This window comes from Manis pentadactyla, chromosome 16, assembly GCF_030020395.1.
Source record: "Manis pentadactyla isolate mManPen7 chromosome 16, mManPen7.hap1, whole genome shotgun sequence".
Taxonomy (NCBI): domain Eukaryota; kingdom Metazoa; phylum Chordata; class Mammalia; order Pholidota; family Manidae; genus Manis; species Manis pentadactyla.
In genome coordinates, this window is record NC_080034.1 from 10,479,827 (window position 1) to 10,497,067 (window position 17,241).

The window sequence follows — 17,241 nt, forward strand, 5'->3', positions numbered from 1 at the left end:
AGATGAAATAATCTTATATGCAGAAAATCCTAAAAATACAAAAAATAAAAAGCCTGTTAGAACTAATAAGCAAATTGCAAAGTTATAGGATACAACATCAACACACAAAAATCAGTTGTATTTGTATAAACTAACAATGAATAAACCACCAATGAAATAAATAAAACAATTCCACTTACAATAGCATCAAAAAGAATAAAATACTTAGGAATCAACCAAGTAAGTGAAGTGACTTGTGCACTGAAAACCAGTAACTATATATGTGTGTTTGTGTGTGTGTGTATGTGTGTATGAAAGAAGTGAGAGAAGACACAAATGTAATGACACCCCATGTTCATAAATTGGAAGACTTAATACTGTTAAAATGTCCATACTACCAGAGCAATCTAACAGATCAATGTGTTACCTATCAAAATCTCAATAATATTTTTTAAAGAAATAGAAAAAGAAATCCTAAAATTAATATGAATCTCAAAGGACCCCGGGTAGTCAAAATAATCTTTAGAAAGAAAATCAAAGCTAGAAGCCTCATACTTTCTATTTTCAAAACATATTACAAAGCTACAGTAAGTCACAACGGTATGGTCCTGGCATAAAGACAGATGATAGGCACACAGACCAATTGAATAGAATAGAGTCCAGAAATAAATCCTCTCATATATAGTCAAATTGTCTCTGGCAAAGGTGCCAAGACTATACAATGGGGAAAGGATAATTTCTTCAACAAATTGTTCTGGGAAAACTTGAAATCCACATGCAAAAGAAAGAAGCTGGACTCTTACATTTGTACCATACACCAAAAGTAATTCAAAATGGATTAAAGATCTAAACATAAAGCCTGAAACTATAAAACTCCCAGAAGAAAACATGAGGGATAAAACTTCATGACACTGAATTTGACAATTATTTCTTTGATCTCACACCAAAAGTACAGGAAACTAAAACTAAAGTAGACAAATGGTAATATATCAGATTTTAAAACTTTCATGCAATAAAGAAAATAAACAACAGAGTAAAATGGCAATCCATGGAATAAGAATATTTATAAACCATATATCTGATTAAGGGTTAATACTGAAATAAAGAAATCCTAAAACTCAACAACAAAAACAAACAATAAAATTAAAAAATGGACAAAAGACATATAGATAACTCTCCAATGTAATATATAAGCAGCCAACAGGTATATGAAAAGATACTCAACATCACTGATCGAGGAAATATACATAAAAACTATAGTGAGATATCACTTTATAGCTGTTACGATGACCACTATCAAAAAAAAATAAAACCAGAAAATAACAACTGTTGGCAAAGTTGTGGAGAGATTGGAATCCTTGTGAACTATTGGTGGGAATGTGAAATGGTGTAGCTACTATGGAAAACAGCACGAAGATTCTTCAAAAAATCAAAAATAGAATTACCATATGATCCAGAAGTCCTACTTTTGGGTATATATTCAAAAGAAATGAAAACAGGATCTCAAAGGAATATTTGCACACCAGTGTTCACTGCAGCACTATTCATGACAGCCAAGAGGTGGACGTATCCTAAATGTCCACTGACAGATGAATGGATAAAGAAAATGTGTATATAGACAATGGATAACTGCAGCCTTAAAAAAGAAGGAAATTCTGTCATATACTATAACATAGACGAACTTCGAGGACATTATGCTAAATGAATAAGCCAGTCACAAGGACAAATACTGCGTGGTATCACTTACATGAGGTATCTAAAGTAGTCACATTTTTAGAAACAAAGTACAATGGTGATTTCCAGGGGCTGGGAGAAGGTAAAATGGGCATTGTTGTTCAAGAAATAAAGAATTTCAGTTTTGCAAGATGAAAATAGTTCTAGAGATCTGTTGCACAAGTTACATATAGCTAATACTATTATGCTGTAGAAATAACAATGCTTAAAATGGTAAATTTCATGTTATGGTTTTTATCACATTAAAAAAAATGCAATGCAGGGTTACAGAACAAACACCAGTGGGAGGAAACTGTAGAATAAATTTTGCAAATAAATTGTAGCCATCTAAGGTACAGTAAAAAGATATTAATGGTTTAGTGAAAAATACTAAAATTACTGTAGCATCTTTCTATTTTTACAATTACAGTTTGTATAGAGTCTAAGTCAAGAGTTTTCATAATGCTTTAAACAAGCCCCACAACTTAAATAAAATTAAAATACAGTAGATGATTTCATATATTCTAAGAACTGGGAACTTCATCAAAATCATTATGCTAAATACGTTTTCTTTTAAAATTAAAATCAGCTGAAAGGTGCTTTGAAAACTATTTAGAATTGCAAGATTCATTTGCCGAGGGAAAGAAGCTAAGTGATCAGGGATTTAAATTCACTTTCAAAATGTATAGCAGTTTTTGTAAATGATATACTGAGAACGTAATATTACAATAATTTATATTATTAGTCATGAAAATTTGTTACCCCTATAGGTAATTTTAATTTGTAATGTGATCACAATAGGACAGTATAAAGAGAAGAATATCACAACATGACAATATTTCACTGCATACTCAGAATGAAGAAGCAAGGTTCAAAGTTTAGACCTTGAAACTGAACAGGGTGCTCTTGAGAGAATTTGCTACTTCAAGCTGATTGCCTTCAAGATGCATTGGTATAATGTGATTATGTTTTCATTTTTCTATTATTTCCAATATTATTTAGTTCAGTTACTTGTTCCATTTGCTTTTAACTCCTATAATATTATGAATTCAAATGAGTTTCATTTCCTGAATTTGAAAAGAAGTCCAGCATCATTTATCTTTATTAGGTTGCTGCATTTGACCGCAAATTCATATGATTTTGCATTATTGAAACATGTTTCTTTTAAAAGATAATTTTCAAGCTATAACTGGCTTATGAGAACACTGTGATATTTTTCTGTTCATCTGTATTTTTCCTGGTATTTTAATGCTATAGGGGAATTTGCATATAATTTGAATTAGATCCTTTACAGTATCTTGAATGTTAATAGATACATTAAAGGGCTTTTTTTTTTAGACTACATCTCCATATGTCCTACCAGGAAAACTAGACATTGCTCCCATACTCAAAAGTATTATGATTTTCCTACAAAACTGGAACCTGACTTTATTAAATGAATCAGAAAATGGATTGTTTGCAACTGTTTCTTGAACTTTTTGGCTTGAGTGTATGCTTGGATATACTTTTTTTCCCCTAGAGTTAATTTCCACTCGAAAAATTCTTACAAGGGCCTGTATCAATGACAAAGCATTCTTAAAGTCTCTTGATATCACTAATTGTCCCATGGAAAGTTTATTCCAGTTAAGAATCCTCACCAGCAGTTTAAGAGCCTGCCAGGCTGTGGGTGTGGTTAGTTCCTTGAAGTGACTGGGGTCTGTGTGTAGGTGGCCTCACTCCCTCGAAGGATCCTCTGGCCTCGGCGGCTGGCCCTCACCCATCAGGCCCAAACGTGACCATGAAGGAAGGTGTCATGGGAAAAGCGGCACCCCAGGCCTTGGGAAATAGCTTGGGTCGGAGCCACCGAGAAGACCCCCTAGGTTCCTGGAGGGTCATTGAGGGTCCACACGGGGTCACTGCCTCCTGGGCCTTACAGGATTTTATGCGTAAGATATGTGTGTATTCACACCAATGTGAAAGTCCACGGTTTGTTCCTTGAAGGGGATCAGTATTATCCTCAGAGAGGAAGCAAGTAAGACCCTGGCAGAGTCGCAGCGTTGGCGGACTGAAGACTTGACTTTGGAACTCAGCCACCTGCTGGACATACAATCTTGGGGAGGGAACTGTAGTAATAAAGGGCTCAGCTTCACCCCCATGGAGTTCTGGGTGGCACGAGCCGGGAAAGGGCCTTGCAGCACTGTTTCTATGCTATTTAATGACAAGAAATTATTCTGAAGAACAAAAGTGGGAGGCTGAGAAGAGCACACGTTGAGTTTGGACTTGCGTAGAGCACGTTTCCTTCAACTGAAGGGACAACTTATATCTACTTGATTGCAAAAGTGAAGACAATCAAACAGTAAAATGAAAACTCTAGCATGAAGAACAGTAGAAAGCATATTAGGGAAAGAGAAGAAAAGAAATATCTAAATAAAAGAATCAACATGAAAAGTTATTTCTGTCTTTGTATGAAGGAAAATTTCTAAATTATGTCTATTCAAAACAGTGCATCAAGTTCCCCTTCCTAGTCCCCACAAGGGGCATTATGCAAAGTATTGTTTTGAAAATGGTTACATCAAGATATAAAATTTCTGGAAACTTAAGAGCAAGCCTAACATTATTCTGTGTATGGGAAACTTGGCTCCAAAAATTCCAACAGATAATTAGTAAAATGATCACTGAGGAAAAAGTGTCATGAAAATTTGATAAATAATGACTAAATACATAGAGCGAATTTGCATATTTTCATGTTGAATAAGAAGATATTTCCTTTCTTAAGTTCAGCTCACATAGTTAAATTTATACAGTAAAGCAACAAGATTTATGTATTTTGTTCTTCTGTTCTAAAATATTTTACAGGATATACACTAAAGTTCTATATCCTGTATTTTTAAAAATGGGTAATATAGCATATTCTATCAGATAAGACAATTAATTACTCCAGTAACACTTCTTGACCTTTACTATTTATTAAGCACTATTCTGGGACTTTTGCCAATAGAGGAAAGTTTTAAAAATTAAGAGTACAGTTAGCAGGTTGTTGCTGAGCAAATGTTTGTTGAGTGACTATGAAGCAAAGATATCACCCTTGTCCTTTAAAAGGCTTATTCTTATTTAGCATATCTATAATTTGCATAGTTACTCACTAAACTTTCTGGAATAGTTTTCTGAAAATGAAAAAAAAATAAGCTTGAGAATGCCTAGTAGTTACATTATTTTACTGTATGAAATAAAAGAAAATGCTAATATTTCACCTTTCAAAGAGTACTTAAACATTTTATCCTGAGCATTCTATTGTCATTATTTCTAGTTAATGAATCTAATTGTGAATATTGTTTTCCTATAGTCATTTACCTAATTATACATAGAAAGTATGAGTGGATCTATATATTCATAATCCTTATACAAAGGTTACTAAGGACTTCAAGCTAAAGAATATGTGAGAACTTTATAATTCTGTAATTTTACTGCAATAAAAATAGGGAATTTCTGAAGTTGGAAAGAACATTTGAGTTCAACCCCACAATATGCATCTAAGAAAGCAAGCAACTTGCCCAAAGGCTAATCTGTTTATGTCACACCTGGTATCAGGGGGGCCACTGCTCTGGGCTATTCCCTGATTTACCCATTAAAACACCTTTAATGTCATAATGTGTCCATTAATCTACCCATAAACTGCAAGTGAACACAGCTTCTGCCATGATAAAAAAGAAATGTTGAAACACTAAATAAATGCATTTCTTTTTTACTAAAAGATACATTTCTAATTCTCTCGGCTGTATAAAGTTATATAACTTGGAATAATCTGATTTAATTTGTGTAGGTGAGTGAATACTATGGTAACTATACAAAACAAGATTAATCATAATGCAACTTTGTCCGATATGTAGGAGGGAAATTAGTTCACAATCTAAAGCATTTTATGTTGAGAATTTTATTTGCATTCACTATTTCCCTCAGCACCAAATAGGGCGAGTATTGCGCATAAAGGGGCTTCTATTTTAAAGCTGAACTGAAGGCAGATGATTGCTGAGTGACTGGATAAGTTTATGAATTTCTTGTTATGTTAAATCGAAATGAAACCCAAGTCATCTGATTAGTGTTAGTGTCTAGTCTAGAATTCTTGAAAGATTAGCTTTATTACCTTGTGGAAATGTGTCTGACTTTGAGTATCAGGGTATTTTCAACTTGAGCACATTTCTCCTCAAATGAGCATTGTTCACAAAGATAGAGGCAGTGTAATTGTAATTCAATTTGATCTGTAACTGTACATACCAATGTGTTTTAATAAAGCCAGTGGGGAAATAGAAACTTAATAGTTTTGAAAATTTGCTATTAGAAAAGAACCAAACACAAACCTATTATTCATAAGTCAGAAAGCCCAAATCCTAATGAAGGGACTTAAAGAAAACTCAACTTCCCATAGTTGCCTGTGTGGATGAAGGAGATTCTGGCTTGCACTGGTCGGATTCCCAATGACTTGCCAACTGTATTAATAATTCGCTGCTCATAGATTTTCTCCGAAGAATAGTGACTAGTCACTGCTGCTGCAGGAATCTTAGCTATTTCCTTGGGATGCCTTTGTCTGCTGGACTGAACTCTAATTGTTTTTATTTATTAGACCATTTATGTCCTTGGTAAAACTACACACATTATTCAGTCTTTTCCTCCCTAAAAACTTGAAGCTTCAATTCATGAGAGTGTAAGAGCTCACTGAAGATGTGCTTGTGTTTAATTGACATACAACTTTGTCTCAGACTCCAAAATGAGGTGGGGTGGAGGAAACAGGTCATCAGTGAATGACAATGTCACTATCCAAATAGATGTGAATATTTTCTGTGAGATTAGGTAAAGTACCTAAGACAGTAGAGCAAATAAACTAATGTTGGTAGAATTACAATTTGTAGTTGTTTTTTTTAGTGTCTGGGAGGAAAGAAATCAATGGATTTCTTCCAGAAATAGTATCCTAATTGAACACAGTATATTTTCTTAATGTAGCTATAATTGAATATTTATTTAGAAGTAAATTGATATCTTGTGCAAATGAAGAACAAAACCATGTATTCCCAGTCATCAAGACACTCCTTTAATTTCATGTAAAGTTAATGAACAGTATCATTAAATACAAATAAAGAGAGAAGACAGATTAATTTTAAAACAACCCATTCTATTACAGACTTGAAGTTTTTCTTTTCCTTATTTTTTCTCTCTTAGTCTAAAGCAAATCATGATTAGTTACAAAAAGAATTACAGAGTGATAATCAGAGATCAAGATTGTCTTTTCTAGTTGTTTTGAAATGCATAATATGCTAACAAGCTGTTCATTAAATTGGTATTTTTTATTACACTTGAGAAAAAAACGCTTTGTATTACCAAAGCTAGTTGGACTGTTTTCATAGAATGAGCTATAATCACACTTTTAGAATAATTTACAATGATGACAATAGCTTATTACTTTGTAGCTTACCTCAGAGTGGGCAAAATCATATCTAAGTTTTTGTACAAGACTGCTCCAAGAACAAACACCGATGATTCATCTAATTCTAAAAAGAATAAAATAAAAAAATATTAGGAAAACAACAAGAATAATTCTGTGTCCTATACACCTGCTCATTATAAGGGGATTCCAGTGCTTGCTGATACAAAGCTGGGCAGAAGAAATCCCTCCTTCACATGCATGGCCCAGGTGAGCCCACGCACTGGGCACTCAGGGTAGTGCTAGGAGCGTTTTCAGTGGCTTTTTGTCATGAAGCAACTAACCTTCTTTCGCCAGCTTGAGACAAGAAGCTGGCTTAGTTGTAGCTAAGGAGTTTTAAGTTACAATGATGTAGAGAAAGAGAGCCAATTCTCTTTTGTAGTATTAAGTTACCAGGTCAAAATATCCAAGGTAAGAATTCAGATGACAGTGTCACCTTTGGAAACAGCAATTAATTCTAGGGGCTATTGATGTACTTAAAACTTAATTTCTTTCTCAAATTTGTTTTTCTATACTAAAATACTATCTACAAACCAAAGTAATGGAGGCAGAAACAAAAACGACTACATGGAAAATACAACATGTTTTCATACCTAAAGTTAAAATATTAGTCCATATGCTTTGCAGTGGCATGAGACTATCAATATTGAAACATAACCATGTCAAGCTCAGATCTATAATTTACGCTTATAATTTTTCCCCATTTTAATAGATCCTTTCCTCCAGGAAATTCAGATTTAAAGACCATATATAAGTTTTTTTATAGTTACCAAATTAGTTTAGAATCATGATTGCAGACTGTTTGTAAATTGTTTCATATATGTAAATTTATGAGTGTTTTATTAAATGACCTTATCAGAAATGTTTTGTTCAAAGTTCAAATTATTTCATATATTTACCTTTTGATGACACAGGAGTGAAAATGCTTTTTGGAATGACGACCCTGTCTTCCGAGTTTCTCGCCCAGTCAACCATCCCCTTCCGTCCTTTCATTGGGAAGTTGATGTCTGTTAGAACGGAGGCTGCGGGAAGTTTCTGAATGCTAGCCACTATTAAAAAAGGAGGAATAATGTCAGCTAAAATCTTTCCATGAAATTAAAATTGATCAAACTAAGCCTTGCAGAATATTCAAGATCAAATTTCAAGTCAAAATTATATTTATCAGAGCGACAAAACAGACTTATTCTTATTACTAGACAGTATTCACTAAGGTTGCTGATTCTGTCATTTATCAGTTTAGGTTTTTGTTGTTTTCATCAGGAATGCTACAGTGATGGACAAAGGTGGGGTGGGTATTCTGGGAGTACTGACGGTCCTGCCATACTGGTTGTTTGTGGTTGACCTTCATTCCAGTCGTTAGAAGCCCGTATTGTATTTTTGGTTAAATATTTTTATTAACACACCTGATTCATTGATTTAAATTTGCCTTTAAATCTGAACTGTGTCTTCAGAACAAATTTTCTGCAATTACATCTGAATGTTGTCATTGGAACAAATTTTTCATGGATTAAATGGGATACCACGAAGATGTGGAAAACAGTCATACTGCTCTGGGAGACAGCACTGTCAGACACTAAATAGTGAAGGGTCAATAATGCCATAACCAAAGAGCTCATATAATATGCAGAAATAGTCATCAAATAGATTAACAATACAAAATTTAGAACATCCTCCCACAGTTGAAAGTAATAAATGTAAATGTGTGAATGGAAACTTGTGTCTTTTCTTGCAATAACTATTTTAATATAGACTGATAAGCTTCATGAATGATATGCTTGGTAATGCCCAAATATATCTATTATTATATGCAAGAGTTATATACACACAAGTACATATAAAGCTATATATAATAAAACTATGTGATACTTGATTATATACACTTTCAATTAAGAAATGTAATTTGTATAATTTTTACATAGGCCCATACTTGTTCTGCATTAAAGTTTCAGGAGGATTTAAATAGAAAGATGAGAAGGAAAACTATAGAAACTATCAGAAGAGGAAAGCTAAAGTAAGAAACCTCTAGCCTCCTCATAAGTGGATTTATTCTAAAGAAACTTGTAATTTAAATCAAGAGAGGATAAAAATCAAGAATTTAACAATATTAGTTGTATAAATATATTACTGCACCAATGGCTTAGTTCCAGATTGAATTTGTTATGTGTTATTGTACTTTATTGAAGCTCTTTTGGGTTATTAAAGGATAGAATTTCATTTGGCCTGTAATTTGACATAAAAAGGTTAAGAAAGGATTTTGCAACTAAAGGTTAAAAGAAAGAGGGTGCTGGGTAACAGATAAATTAGTGATGGGTGTTAAATGGTACTTTTTGGGTGGAAGCTCTAATTATTTTAGTTTCTTTTATTTTTCAAACAATATAGTCTTTGTTATTCATAAATAATCCGGTTCATGTGTCCTTAAGGGTCCAAAACCTCCTCTGCTTGTTCAGCTGATCCTTGAACAACATAGGTTTGAATCATGTGGGTCCACTTATATGTGGATTTTCTTCAACAAATACACTGGAAAATTTTTTGGAAGTTTGTGACAATTTGAGAAACAAATATTTTCTTTGCCTTAGCTTATTTTACTCTAAGAATACTGTATATAATACACATAAAATACAAAATATGTGTTAATCGAGTGTATATGCTATTGGTAAGACTTCCAGTCAATAGCAGGTTGTTAGTAGTTATGTTTTTGGGGAGTCAAAAGTTATAGGTGGAAAAGTAGAAATTCAGATGGCCAACAGACATATGAGAAGATGCTCCACATCACTAATCACCAGGGAAATGCAAATTAAAACCACAATGAGATATCACCTCACACCAGTAAGAATGGCCAGCATGGAAAAGACTAAGAACAACAAATGCTGGTAAGGAGAAAGGGGAACCCTCTTACACTGCTGGTGGGAATGTAAGGTAGTTCAACCATTGTGGAAAGCAATATGGAGGTTCCTCAAAAAACTAAAAATAGAAATACCATTTGACCTGGAATCCCACTCCTTGGAATATACCCAAAGAATACAACTTGTTAGATTCAAAAAGACATCTGCACCCCTATGTTTATTGCAGCACATTTCACAGTAGCCAAGATATGAAAGCAACCTAAGTGTCCATCAGTAGATGAATGGATAAAGAAGATTTGGTACATATACACAATGGAATACTATTCAGCCATAAGAAAGAAACAAATCCTACCATTTGCAACAACATGGATGGAGCGGGAGGACATGATGCTCAGTGAAATAAGCCAGGCAGAGAAAGATAAATGCCAAATGATTTCCCTCATTTGTGGAGTATAACAATGAAGCAAAACTGAAGGAATAAAATGGCAGCAGATTCAGAGACTCCAAGAAGGAAGTAGTGGTTACCAAAGGGGATGGGTGTGGGAGGGTGGGTGGGGAGGGAGGGAGAAGGGGATTGAGGGGTATTAGGTTTAGTACACATGGTGTGGGGGGTTACGGGGAGAACAGTGTTCCCTACGGGGATCACAGAGAAGGGACATAGTGGATCTCTGGCAACTTCCTGCACTGATGGACAGTGACTGCATTGGGGTATGGGTGGGGACTTGATAATATGGGTGAATGTAGTAACCACATTGTTTTTTCATGTGACACCTTCATAAGAGTGTATATCAATCATACCTTAATAAAAATTTTTTTAAAAAGTTATAGGTGGATTTTTGACTCTATGAGGGGTCAGTGCCCCTAAATTCTGTGTTGCTCAAAAGTCAACTGTACGTGGACAGGTCAGCACACTGGCAGCACACTCTTTCTTATGGGTCCTATCAGCTTTATTCAATATGCAAAACTAAGTTACCTACTTCCAAGTTCCTTGACTCTAACTTTGGTTTTCTTGGTATTTAAAGGATATTTATTTCACCTCTGCTCTAAACACTGATGAAAAGAAATGCAGGTCTTCTTGACTGTTATATAATTTGTTTCCATTATAAAGGAAAACAAGAGATAAATTGTTGGACCCTGAAGTCTAATAATTCTTCTGTTTATATATATATTGGATAGAAAACAAAAAACAAATAAACAAAAAGAAGAAGAAGTAACAGATAGAAGAAGTATATGCTGTACCAACTATATATCACTTAATCCTGACTAAATGCTGGTCTAATACCATGTTCTTAAATATACAAAAATGATATCATTATACATGCATTGTATCTGACCTTATGAAATAAATGCATTCATTCTTTAATTAGAGGTTTATTGGCTATTCAATTATGACTTTATGTATTAGATTGTATTTTTGAACATAGTCTACATTAAAGGAACACAAAATCAATTAGCATCACCATTTAATTTGTGCAAGAAGACTTTTAAAATGCATAGTCCTGATCAATAGGAATGAATAAAAACAAACACTTTTCATTAATTTTAGTAGGAATCTACATTAATGAAAGATGATATTTTCAACAAATACATTATAAAAAAGAATATAAATTCATGGACTAATGAGATTCAAATGCTAGTCTTCAAATGATTAATATGCATGTACTTTAAAATATGAAATATTTAAAGTTGTACATCTTTACCTTAAACCTACCTAGGAAAATGCCTAGGATAACACTGTGGTTCTTCATGTCCCTGCAGTGATTAAGAAGAAAACCTATTTCTATATATATAGGAATAGATACATTAAAAAAAAATATATATATATATAGTATGTGTGTGTGTAATAGGTTTTATATATGAAAGCTATTTCCATATTAAAAAATAATTTAAAGATTACTTTGATTTCCTCCTTCAGTCCCTATACTAGACCCTTGGACTGGATTAGTTCTCAATTTCTTCCCTTCTTCTCCATGTTTAACTGTCTAAACCCTTAGGTAAAATTTAGATGCAAGTGCAGTCTTTAGGGACCTGGGAAGCTCATGTGTTAGATGAATACCAAAGAGGTAAGATTCAAAGTGAATGCCTTAGACCACTCAGTCACCCTGACTCAGATAGTAACTGCACTAGTTGGGATGAAGATTTAATAATGTAGAAAACTACTGCATCACTATGCAGTATACTTGACACCAATATAATATTGCATACAACTATATTTTAATAAAATAAATAAATAAGAGGATGCCTTAAATTATTTCAAGAATAAGTATGTGTCCAGTGCTGACAAAGGAACTCAGATGCAAAGATTAAGTGCATAATCTACACACTTTGCTTCTGCACTAATTGCTGCGTTAACACCAGTCACTGTGGATGGTTAGGTAATAGCATCTTTCCTCAAAAACTGAGAAAATGCCTTTCTTACAGAAGATTAAAGTACTTAGAAGAAACCTCAAAGGACACAGTGTCGCTGAACAAATAGGCACATTTTGAATGCTCCAAGAATTGCCCTAATTTTACTGTATCATGTTTTCATTACAACACTAGATTTGATTTCCTATGCAATAAAAATAGGTGACTCATCACTGATAAACCCCGAGGCCAAACCAACTGTACTTTCATTTTGAATCTGGATGTGCAGCTTGAGATCCCTTTGAGAGCATCATGTCTGTTGTTGGCCAAGCTCTCAAAGGATTCAGGTTCAGTATAGATTTTGGCTCATCAGAAAGCATATGGGAATTTTTGCAGACAGGCCTTAAAGCACATGAGTCATTTGTTTTGTTTTGCTTTGCTGTTTTATTTTGTAACCTCTGAGCCCTCCTTTGATTCATCAAAGCAGGGTGATGCTTCAACCTTGTTCCTGAGGAAAATCATGAGGTTTTAGCCCTCTGCCCTTATTGAGTTCCTGCAGGAATCTTTCTTAGTCATTCAAGTAATGTGAATGGTCCATGGACAAGCTATAGTCAGCCAATTTGGTACATCAGTTTGCATCATGGACAGGGATGGAATCAGAGAGCAGAAGTACAGGTGAATACAGTGGGAAGGAGCAAAATGGCAAACGGGGGCCTATAGAGGGAAAATGGCTGCTTTCTAGAGTGGCTTATGTGTGCCCTCTGGATCTGGGCCCTGGATTCAAATTCCTGACATTTTAGGCTAACTACAATGTCCTACTTTTTTCAGGTCAGTCCCAGTTTACCTCTGCTGTTTTGTATAATTATGAATAGCATTCCCTATCACTATCGAAAGTCTCATTGCAAAAGATAATTCCATCATTTTACCAGTTGTGTGATACTGGGCAGATTGCCTAACCTCTCAATGCCTCAGTTTCCTCTTCTATATAACATGGGAATAATAATATTATCTACCTGGCTGGGATGTTGGAGGTGGAGTTACTGTCTGTCAAGAGCTGAGAGTCCAGTGCATGGATGGCCCTAGGCAAGTACTGGTTGTTACTGTTACAATAGGTTTTCTCATAATCATGTCCAAGAGAACTACCTTACTGTGGGTTCCATATTATGTTGACGATGATGATAAATATTTGACTTTTGCATCGGACATTCTTTTTTGGCTGTCCTTCAGTGACCCTAGGCATGAGATTGTGTATTGAAAACCTTAAGTTGAATATATTCAGACAACTGAAAGGCAGGAATTGCATTTAACATAAATAGAGCTCATCCTCTAGTACTGAAATGTAGCACCTAGGGTGTTGAAAAGGGCTCCTTTTTACTCATTCTCTTTCTTTTGTTCTTTCTGTCTTTCCACCCCTCATTCCTTCCCCCTCTCTCTCTTTCTCTCCTCTGATAGAATCTTCCAGACAGAAGAGGCTTCCTTCTCTGGTTATTTATTACACAAGGTCAGCCAGGTTAAAAATATGTCACCTCAATTAAAAGAGGAAATGACCACATGACAAATGACAAATTCAGTGTTTCCAGTGCAGCCAAGGCCACTGGTTGCAAAGGAAACTTCAGAAGCACTATTTGAACAGTGCGTAAGTGCTTAATGCAATGACTCACATTCTGTAAATGAGAAGAGGGAACTCCCAAGCAAGGCACCTCTTGATCGTAAACATCATGTAGGCATCCAGAGGAAGTTGATTAAGGGATGCCTTAAAAACCGTCTTTTTCCTTGTTTCCTTACATTGATGTTTCCCATATATTTAAAGTTTGCATCATTTTTTCATGTTGATTCAGAGGGAACAACTTACAAACTGGGCCTTGACTCATCAATATTAAAAAATTGGCCAGTTGTCAAAATGGAATTGTTTATAGAAACCATTGTTCAGTATTACTAGATAGACACGCCCCCAGTTTTGAAATCCTGTAAGAAAAATATGGGATGGAGGGCGTGATACACTGTATTGTTGTGTTAGAAAGCAACTGTTAGTTTGTTCATGTACCCACAGGAAGCATGAGGGGCGGAGCAGAGCCTAGTGTAGTGTGATCCCTTGGCATACAGCAGCTTAGAAATCTATGCTTTTTATATTTATATAGCAATGCCCAATGCCTTGTAAAATACTGAGGGTTTTTGGGAGGAAAGAAAAGGACAGCTGACATTTATTGAACATTTGCCATAAGGTGGCATTCATCACCCATTCATTAACTCACTCAAAAGATACTTGTTGAATGCCTCTTCTGTGCTAGGCACTGTTCCTAGCACAGCAGTCGGCCAGGTGTTTTGCACATGATATCTTATTTAATATTTAAAACAACCCTTGGAAGTATCGTTATTATCAGTATCCTTGTTATTATCTGTATCTTCATTTTAAAAGTGAAGTGGACTCTCTCGGGTGGTAACTTGAGATTCAAGTTTCACCTGCCCAGAAGTGTATGATTTCACACTGCATGGTGCAGTTTGTTAATAGCACATTTACTTTGCCTTATTGTAATATTTCTCACTATAAGAGACAGACATAGTGATTCAGTTAAAGGAAATAAACTTGTTTTCTTTATCTTACTTGCCCAAAAGGACATAAAAACCATCGCTGAAGAATGGTGCTATCAAAGGGTGGTTGTACTTTAATTTGTCCATCATGACCTTTATGTTCTAACTCTATGAAAAATCACACTTTAGGATTCTGCAACAGTGACAGACACACTCAGACCTTCAAACAGACATTGTTAGCTGGCCTCCTCTTTGTCCTGCTTCCATGTTTACTGTGCCTCCTTCCCCAGAAGGCTGGGGGCCACAGAGAAAGGGCAGGCTGAAGCGTGGCCTGTGGCCACCGCTTGCCAGGACGGTCCCTCTGGGTGGCACGTCCATAAGGCCCATGGTGCACTGAGAGGACTCCGTCTGCCCCCTCTCCATGTCACTGCTACTCAGGACAAGATCTCCAAATATCAGGAGCAGCACAGAAATTTACGTGAGAAATAGTTTTCTTATTAGGAGCTTCCCGATTTTTTTATTGGGGAAAACTCAGGATCTTCTGATTTTTAAAATAGACAAACTAGATACGTAGTCAAGAAAGGAACCATGAGGCCTTGTCAGGACCCTTCTTTCAACTTGTTAGTTTTTAATGACATATAATACATACTGAAATGTTTAATAATTAACCATTTTGCATATTCCTTTCCAGCATCAAAATTGAAAAATTTCATAAATTATCTGTGAATCATAGCTTCACGTTCTGTTTTTTATTCATTAGCCACTTCAACGCCTGGGGGCCTCTGGGTGGCACAGGCTTGCTTCTGATCGCTGCTCTGGGTCTTTCTGCCTGATTTTAGCGCCCTCCGTGGCCGACTCCCTCAGCTTCGCCTCTGGTCACTCCCACTTCCCCGCCACGGAATTGGGCCAGTGCACGTGGTACTTCCACAGCCACACGTGAGACTCATGTTCAAGCTGAACTGTCTCAACCGGGGTGGCAACTACCGTCTACAGGCCAGTGGTTTTATTAATGTTTTTCGCACTTTTAGGTGGTTGAAAAAAAATCAAAAGAAGAATACTATTCCTTGGCATGAAATCAAAATCATATGAAACTCAAATAAATCTCTGTGTCCACAAAAAAGGTTTCACTGGGCGACAGGAACACTCACTGATTTATGCTCAGTCTAGGGCTGCTTTGATGCAGTGATGGCAGGAGCGAGCAGGTGGATTGGGAGCTCCAAGTCCACAAATCCTGGAATATTCACTATCTGGTCCTCTTTAGGAAAAATGTCCACCCCTGTTCCAGACATACATTAAAGAAGCTATTTTTGAACATTATAATCTTTCTTTAAAGGGAAGCATACTCTAAAAGTGTATTCGTTTCTGTGCTTGTCCTTTTATGCACTTCATGTGCTTTCTACCTTTTTGTTTCTATGCTATACTGAATAGAGTGGGGAAATTTAAGATGACTGTACCTTTTTTCTTTTTTTTCAGTTTTCAAAAAGGGTACTTTGTGGTTTTTTAGAAACACTTTTTATAAATGTTCATCTCATTTTACGTAGGTAATTCCTGATTTTATTCCTAACACGATACGAACTAAAATGTGATATAGGAAGTCGTTTTTGCCTGGTGCCTGAGTAGTAAAAACAATTCAATGTAGAAAATGCCTTAGGAAATAAGTTCTCCCTCTTTCCCCAACCAGTGAAATTAAAACAAAATTCCAAGAGGAAAGAACACCCTGTGACAATCAGCCAAGCAGAGAAAAACGAGAAGCTTTATACATGCAGCATTACTGACTCTGCTCTCTTTCCACACATACAGACATAGATGTATATGTATGTGTGTGCAAGATATATTGCCTTTTTATATTTAAGGGTATTTTAACCTTACTACAGAAATAAGTCAAGGACCTTTTAAGAGTTAGGGACCAAATGCAGGCAGGAAGCACCCATGGAAGGCAACAATTCAAGGGCTTCCTGAGAGAGTGAATCACCCACTCCCAGGAGAGTAACGGCAGGGGGGAGTGCTGTGGCTTGACAAGGGAAAAGAGATCGCTGTAGACTGGAGAGTTTATTCTGGAAATTCATTATCCAATAAACCTCGACTGAGGCCTGTGAGGACTGTCCTACCACTGAAGATTCGGTAAGTGAGCGAGAAACACAGTCTAGTGGGCAATGCACACAACTAGAAAGCGAACATATGATTCAACGATCCTCAGTTGTGATAGGTGGCGGGACAGACGTAATGGGTGAAATGCGTGGTTGGTTGACCAAGGAAGGCCTCTTTGAAGAAGGACTATCTAGGCTGTGGAAGAGGAAACTGCCTGTGCAGACCTACATCCAGAAAAGGCCTGTAGTTCCAAAAAATTCAGAATAATAGTATTTAGATAGGAGTAATGGC

The 17,241-nt window shown here is 35.7% G+C and overlaps 1 protein-coding gene across 3 annotated transcripts in view; it reads right to left on the reverse strand.

Annotated features, from left to right (window-relative positions):
- The window catches only part of ADGRB3 (adhesion G protein-coupled receptor B3), a 669,309-nt gene that overhangs the window by 294,934 nt on the left and 357,134 nt on the right, over positions 1–17,241 (reverse strand). For all 3 annotated transcript variants that reach the window (XM_036916256.2, XM_036916253.2, XM_036916255.2), the window contains 2 exons: positions 8,044–8,193; positions 7,136–7,211 (listed from right to left, as the gene is read on the reverse strand). In XM_036916256.2, coding sequence (XP_036772151.2) covers positions 7,136–7,211; positions 8,044–8,193 — 226 coding nt within the window. The remainder of the gene's footprint in view (positions 1–7,135; positions 7,212–8,043; positions 8,194–17,241) is intronic.